The 6,725-nt window shown below is 33.0% G+C and overlaps 2 protein-coding genes across 2 annotated transcripts; one reads left to right on the forward strand and one right to left on the reverse strand.

Moving 5' to 3' along the window:
• Positions 1-561: 561 nt before the first annotated feature.
• Positions 562-5,227, forward strand: LOC108910296 (rab proteins geranylgeranyltransferase component A 1). Its single transcript, XM_018714859.1, has 8 exons — positions 562-788; positions 837-1,019; positions 1,070-1,220; positions 1,274-1,502; positions 1,553-1,775; positions 1,835-2,163; positions 4,578-4,825; positions 4,878-5,227. The coding sequence occupies exons 1-8, from the start codon at positions 673-675 to the stop codon at positions 5,094-5,096; spliced, it is 1,698 nt and encodes a 565-aa protein (XP_018570375.1). The 5' UTR covers positions 562-672; the 3' UTR covers positions 5,097-5,227.
• A 386-nt stretch (positions 5,228-5,613) lies between these two features.
• Positions 5,614-6,510, reverse strand: LOC108910306 (autophagy protein 12-like). Its single transcript, XM_018714871.1, has 3 exons — positions 6,147-6,510; positions 5,957-6,093; positions 5,614-5,899 (listed from the first exon to the last, which is right to left on the reverse strand). The coding sequence occupies exons 1-3, from the start codon at positions 6,286-6,288 to the stop codon at positions 5,777-5,779; spliced, it is 402 nt and encodes a 133-aa protein (XP_018570387.1). The 5' UTR covers positions 6,289-6,510; the 3' UTR covers positions 5,614-5,776.
• Positions 6,511-6,725: the final 215 nt, after the last annotated feature.

Here is a 6,725-nt window from a genome sequence, read left to right on the forward strand (position 1 = left end):
AAATTTGAAATTTTTTCAACAAACATTTTAAAAAGTTACAGTATCAAAATTATTTCTTATTTTAAGTAGAAAGACTATTAGAGCATTTAAAAGTGTCTTTAATGCTTGAGTGATTTTAATGCTTTTTATCAAATGTACTTATTTTCTCATGGTGACAAAAAAAATTATCTACGTGAAAATTATTTTACAAAATCAATTTCTGAGTGATCTGTGTAGGGTGAGATTTGTTATGTAATTTTAAATTTAGCGGCGGCAGAATACCTAAAACAAATATTGAGTAGGTAGGTATATAGTTGTAGAGCGTACAACTAGATGGCGCTTGCATCTTTTACTGGCTAAAGGTAATTTAACTCACTGTATTACCGATAATTCCTAGAAAAGGAAAGCAATAGAAGTTGGAGAAAGTGTCAACAGTTAGCGCTGTTAATGACCACGAAATCTATTCAAGTTTCATATCTATAGTATCATTTATCTAGGGACCTGATCTCCCTCTTCTTGTATCATGAGATCAATCACTAATTCAGTGCTACCAACTTATACTTATACTTTGTTAACAAAAACAAATCGTTTAGAAATGTCAAACTAATGGCATTTGATTTTATATTCCTTCCATTAATATAAATTAATAATTTAGTTATTTGAGATCAGTGCATTAGAATTTTCTATAAAAATATGGATAATCAGCTTCCTAGCGACTTTGACCTTATAATTGTGGGTACTGGAATGGTAGAATCAATTCTATCAGCTGCTGCAAGTAGAATTGGGAAAAGGGTTTTACATATTGACAGGTAAAAAAAAATAATGTTTCTCGCAGATAATTTTTTATTATTGTATAGGAATGATTATTATGGTGGACAGTGGGCTTCATTTAATTTAGACGCAATTCAAAAAATTAAAGAGAAGCAGCATTATATATTGGAAGATGCCAACAAGTTATTGCAGCAAGATGAATATATTACTTCTATTGGAAATGATTTATTTAACATAGAAAATGTTGTTTTCAACTGGCACATTCCAGAGTAAGTATATTTAAATAAACCTTAGGCTGGGGATAATAGTATTTTTATAGGAAAGCTTCAAGTGAGGATGTAAACAATCCAAGCGAATTCATGGAGGAAAAAGGCCAATTAGAATTAGGTGACAACACAAACCCTGAAGCTTGGACTAAGGAAAGTCTTCTGAAGGAAACTAGAAAGTTTAATATTGATCTCACCCCTAAGGTAACATAATTTATAGGTTCAGGTTGTAAGCATTTTAATTTTTTTTAATTTAGCTACAATATGCAAGAGGTGATTTTGTGGAATTACTTATATCTTCAAATATTGCCCGTTACTCAGAATATAGGAGTGTCAGTAGAGTGTTGACGTGGTTGAATGGTCAGCTCGAAGTTGTTCCTTGTTCTAGATCTGACGTCTTCGCCAACAGCAAAGTCTCAGTCATTGAAAAAAGAATGCTTATGAAGCTACTTACCTCCCTCGACGACGGTGGCGCAGAACTAAAAAGTATGTTAAAAATGAAATTTATTAACAGTAATCAATTTTCTTATTTCTAGGTTATACGAATAAAACTTTTCGTGCTTTCCTAAAAGACAGAAAACTGACTCCCGATCTAATCCATTACGTACTGTATGCGATTTCGATGAGCACAGATGATACCCCTTGCATTGAAGGGGTTGAGAACACCAAAAGATTTTTGAATAGCTTAGGGCGGTTCGGAAAAACACCATTTTTGTTCTCAATGTACGGGAGCGGAGAAATTACGCAGGCCTTTTGCAGGTTAGAATACCATTTTAAAGACTACAGGCGTGTTTAAATTAAAATCATGTACGTTTCAGGTTGAGCGCGGTGTTCGGTGGAATATTCGCCTTGTCTCAACCGATTAGCGGTTACATCTTCGATGATGGAGGGTTCAAGGCGTTGCTCGTAGGTGAGCAACGCATAAAAGCGGATCACATCGTGATGGGCATTGAAAAAGCCCCAGTGAAATTTGTGGAGACCGTACCAAAGACATATATTTCGAGAGCGGTGCTTATTACCGACAGATCTATCTTGGATAGCGAGAAGGAGCACTTGACGCTTTTGCTCTATCCGCCCGAAGGCGGCAAATGCTCCGTGACTCTTATAGAATTGGGAACATTGACTGGAACTTGCCCCAAGGGTTTGTGTAAGTATTCGCAAAAATTTGTAACGCTCAACGAGAACTGGAGTGTGACCTTAAGTAGAGGTCGGTTTTTTATATGTAGTGCTCGTTCTCCAGAATACTAATCTGAAATTATTTTTGTTTAAATCAAATAATTGGTGGAGTTATAGTTTGTTTTTTAAACAGCATTCGATCTTGTCTACGCCGTCACTAGTCAGTTCCCAAGCTACCACTGTATGTGGGTGCTTATCACAGTTGGCTGTTGTTATCTTTTCAAACTAACCAATGAGGCGATAGAGAGTGAAACTGCAATGGAAAATAATTTTGTAAAACTAATTGTTTTTGTACGACTCTGCAACATTTTATTTTAGTCACCATATTTTTCAAACGAAGACTGCACATTATAAAGATGCAGTATTTAAATATTGTTTTCCAAATTTACGTCAATTGCACAAAAAATGGTCACAAATGTTGAACTGCGAACATTTAATCGGCAGAATATTACTGAATAGTTTTCAAGTCAGAACAAATTTAATTATTCGTAAAAAAAAGGCATCGAAACGTTATCTAAAATGTAGAACACGTTTATTCTAAGGTTGGTTGACATTGTTAATAGGCCAAGCAAATAAAATTTTTACTCGAAAAAATCCTATCCGCGAGATTATTGTAAAATTTTAAATTTATTTTTCATTAAAATAGAAAAAATTTTAAATTTTAGATTGTAGATATTGCATTATATCTATTATTGAGAGTGGTTGTGATTAATATTTTTTTAATTAATTTTGATTATGTTGCAAAAATTTTTTTGTATAAAATAAGTAATAAATATAATAAAAAAACTATATATTAAAATTTCAAGAAGTTAAAATTGTAATTTTATTGACCGCATTATTTTTAACATTTTTTAATTTTGAGAATTTTGCAATAAATTCAAATGCTTTTTGTTTTTTTTAAATCTTTTAACAATAAATAATTTGTGAATTTTTACTTTAATTTAAATAACCCAAAATATTGAAAAAATAAGTTTACTTTGGCTTAAAATATAAAATAATAACTTTTTACATGAACGATAGCTTCATTTATTTATTTAATAATAGTAAAATAATTCCGAAATTGAAATTTTAATTAATATTTCATTTAACAATAATTTTTGTGACATTTTTGTAAATTAAAGAATTTAAGTGTAAAAGATGAATTTTTTTTGGGGTTCAGGTCTATTTTACGATTTCGTAAATATGCCCATTGTTATTTTTTCGTCGAGCTACTCAGTTTAAAAAAAAAAAGGAGTTTCTACGATAAACAGTAGCCGACATATTGCAAAATTTTACAGCGCACATCAATTTGAACTTTGGATTTCACTTTCTCGCGGCTTGCTTGGACGAGCATCCCCCTTCACCACGCCGGACAGTTTACTTAGCAAGTACCTTTTCTTTAACGGGCTCGTGAGTCGTTAATTTTCCATATTTTTCAATGCAATTCATGGGAAATCGTAGTTTACATCGTAAACTTTATTTTTACGAAAAATTCAAGTCTTAATGTTTATAAACAATTGCGCTACGATTTAAAAAAAAAATTCTTATCTTAGCTTCTGTTGGTCGTAGAGGGTACTTTTTTAAATTTGTATTTTTTGCCAGCTATCCATTGCATCTATTTTCGGTGAGGTAGCACAAATAGCAACAATTTTATTCAAATTATTTATAAGCGAAAAACGCATGTTTTTTTAATGCACAATTTGAGAATGTTAATGTCAAAAAAATTGTGATATTTTTTAATAGGTCGCTTAATTATGTCTTTAAGATTGCAATGACGCTTTCAGAATCATGTTTGGTTAAAAACACCTGTACAGAGGCTTAAAATTTATAACTTTTGGAGCGTCTGTTACAAACAAATTGAATTGTGCGAAAACGATTGCACCTACAGCCCCCACTTTTGGCATACTTTTAAAGTATGACAAAACCCTCAACTTGTCATAGGTTTTATAAAATTTTATCAATAAATGTGATAGTTATAAACAAATTAAAAAATGGACACTTCTTGTTTCTTTACAATAACTTTTTTGTTTATTAACCATTTTAATTTAACTAGTCTCATTTTGTAGATAATTTTACTTCCTATAAGCTGTCTATGAGTCACTTTTCGCTAAAATTGATGGTTTTCCCTGCAAAGTGAAAAACTGTTTTTCTCACTTATTTGTTTAAATAGAAAAAATTTTTGACTCATGAGATGAGAGATGTGTTGTATTATGTTCCTTTAGACAATTTTACAATAATGTGGCGGATTTTCGAGTTTCTCTTTTATTTTCGCTAATTTTCCTGGTGTATAACTGTTAGTTCAAATATTTAGGCATTACGGGTCATATACATCTCGTAAAAACTCAATTTATCAATGTTTCTAATGATCGATCAATATATTTAAGGAACCTGTATATTTCGTTCCAGTTTTAATCCACCTAATATCAAGACAGAATACTAATCCAGAAGAAGACTTTAAGCACGTAGTCGATAGTCTCTTCATTACAAACGGTGCCAACGAAACAGAGCCCTCGTGCAAACCACGTGTTTTATGGTCGTTTTATTTTTCCATAGCAGACACCAATGGTGTGGATTTAAAGCAAAACGTACCGAAAAACACCTACATCTGCCCAGGCCCCGATATAGACATGGACTTCGATCTGGCCATCAAGGAGGTAATTATCGAATCATACTAATTTTTTCCGATATCAATTTTTTCGCATCTAGGCTAAAAAAATCTTCGCGGAACTGTACCCGGAAACAGAGTTCCTACCGAGGGCTCCAGATCCTGAAGAAATCATCATCGGAGGGGAGGAAGAAGCAACGGAAGAGAGTACCGATACAGGGGACAAAGAGAAAGGTGGTGGCGATACGGTGGTTGAGGAATTGGTACGGAATATCCAGAATCAAGACATCGAAGACACGCTGGACCGCGACGCCGCTTAAAGGCTTTGAAATTTAAGTGTAAGCTTCAACGCAAAGTTTATTAATACTATTCCTTAATCGTTTAAGCCTCTGTGTACGTGTGTTAAACTTAAGTGTAAAATCTTTATTTATGAAATAAATTATTTGCAGAATATTCGTTTATTTCCCAAACAGGTATGTTTATTAATTACGCGGAAAATGGGGTCTTCACTCGTGAATAACGTTAACATTTGCTTGTCACAGTCATTTCCAGTAAGAAATTGTAGAATCTGGTCAAGTCATTTGAAAAGGCATGCAGAATTACATGTGATATTTAAGATCATTAATAAAATAAAGAAACAGTAACAGTCCCAAGTTGGAACCTTGGGGAACACCCGAATAAGCTTTATATTATTTTGTTGTACTTTAGTAGCAATGTTTTATGTTTTTTAATTAAGAAATATCAAGTATTATGAAATTAACGATTATCGCTTTTGTGAAGCTAAACGCTTTTTAATAAAATTCCATTCGAAACAGAAATAAAATCCAATTATTACTTTTGTGAAGTCTTTACTGAATGAAATCGGGAATGTCATACACCATATGAATAAATTAAATTAATATGACTAAGAAATTGCTATTGTAACAAAGAAAGCGTGATTAAATATCACAAATATGTAGCTTACGTTAAAATTAAACTTTTATCGTAAATAGTAGATGTCTCAGCCCCATGCTTGTGTTTTACAGTAGTGCAGCACTAGCTTGCCTTCCGTACTGTAGCAGTCGTATAAATTCTTAACTATTTGGTCAGGCGAAGGGGCAAACGTTTGATTCACGTACAAGAACTAAAAGAAATACCCTACTGTACATATATTTTTCATGTTTGGTTCTATTTTACGTACCAATTTTTCATTTGTTTCCAACTTTAAATACTTTTTTATGAACTCGACTATCCAACCGATCTTTTTGTCGCTGTCCACGGTCCACTTCTTTTTCTTCATTATTGGTGCGTTACCAGTGGGTTTCAATAAAATATCAACTGAAAGACAAGCAATATACACGTAATGTGAAGGATACACACAACCTGCTTACTTTTTAGTTTGTCCGTCTTCTTCGTAGAGTCCTGCTCGTTGCAAGAATCCTCTGGCGAGTCGTTTCTTATATTCATTGACTGCATAGAAGTTAGAGGTTCATCAATATCTGGCACGTCGCCTTTTGCATTTTCGTCGGTCATGATCAAAAGGTTTAACTAATTTTCAGTCCGAGAAGGCAAATATATTACACACAAATAGGAAATAACCTTAGAAAATTTAATCGATTGGAGTACTTAAGACGGTAACTTCAGTTATTTAACTAATTATATCGTATGTTATTAGTGATAATACAAAAGTTTTTAGAGAATTATAAAAGTCTTTAACATACTGTTTACATTTTCAACATACTAACTGATTGACCACAGACCACAGAACAAATCGCAAATATGTAGAATAAATTATAAGTGCTATACTATAACTCAGATCAGATGGATCACTAATAGTTCGCGCCATTATTCTATGGCTAGAAATTGGCCTCAATGATTTGGGATCGAGGGGGATTATCCCTCTTTATCCTGCCTCATCTCGTGTAGGCCTGGACAGCCTTCGTAGGTGGGCCCCATCCGTCGTCTACCCC

Source organism: Anoplophora glabripennis, unplaced genomic scaffold (genome assembly GCF_000390285.2).
Source record: "Anoplophora glabripennis isolate ALB-LARVAE unplaced genomic scaffold, Agla_2.0 scaffold86, whole genome shotgun sequence".
NCBI classification, from domain to species: Eukaryota; Metazoa; Arthropoda; class Insecta; order Coleoptera; family Cerambycidae; genus Anoplophora; species Anoplophora glabripennis.

Excerpts from the sequence above, each read along its gene's own strand:
- LOC108910296 (XM_018714859.1), top strand. The coding sequence starts at position 673 with ATGGATAATCAGCTTCCTAGCGACTTTGACCTTATAATTGTGGGTACT. Across the intron at positions 1,020-1,069 it reads TTCAACTGGCACATTCCAGA|GAAAGCTTCAAGTGAGGATG; the intron begins GTAAGTATATTT and ends GTATTTTTATAG. Across the intron at positions 4,826-4,877 it reads TCGATCTGGCCATCAAGGAG|GCTAAAAAAATCTTCGCGGA; the intron begins GTAATTATCGAA and ends TTTCGCATCTAG.
- LOC108910306 (XM_018714871.1), bottom strand. The coding sequence starts at position 6,288 with ATGACCGACGAAAATGCAAAAGGCGACGTGCCAGATATTGATGAACCT. Across the intron at positions 6,094-6,146 it reads GAAGACGGACAAACTAAAAA|TTGATATTTTATTGAAACCC; the intron begins GTAAGCAGGTTG and ends CTTGTCTTTCAG. Across the intron at positions 5,900-5,956 it reads TGGAAACAAATGAAAAATTG|TTCTTGTACGTGAATCAAAC; the intron begins GTACGTAAAATA and ends TATTTCTTTTAG.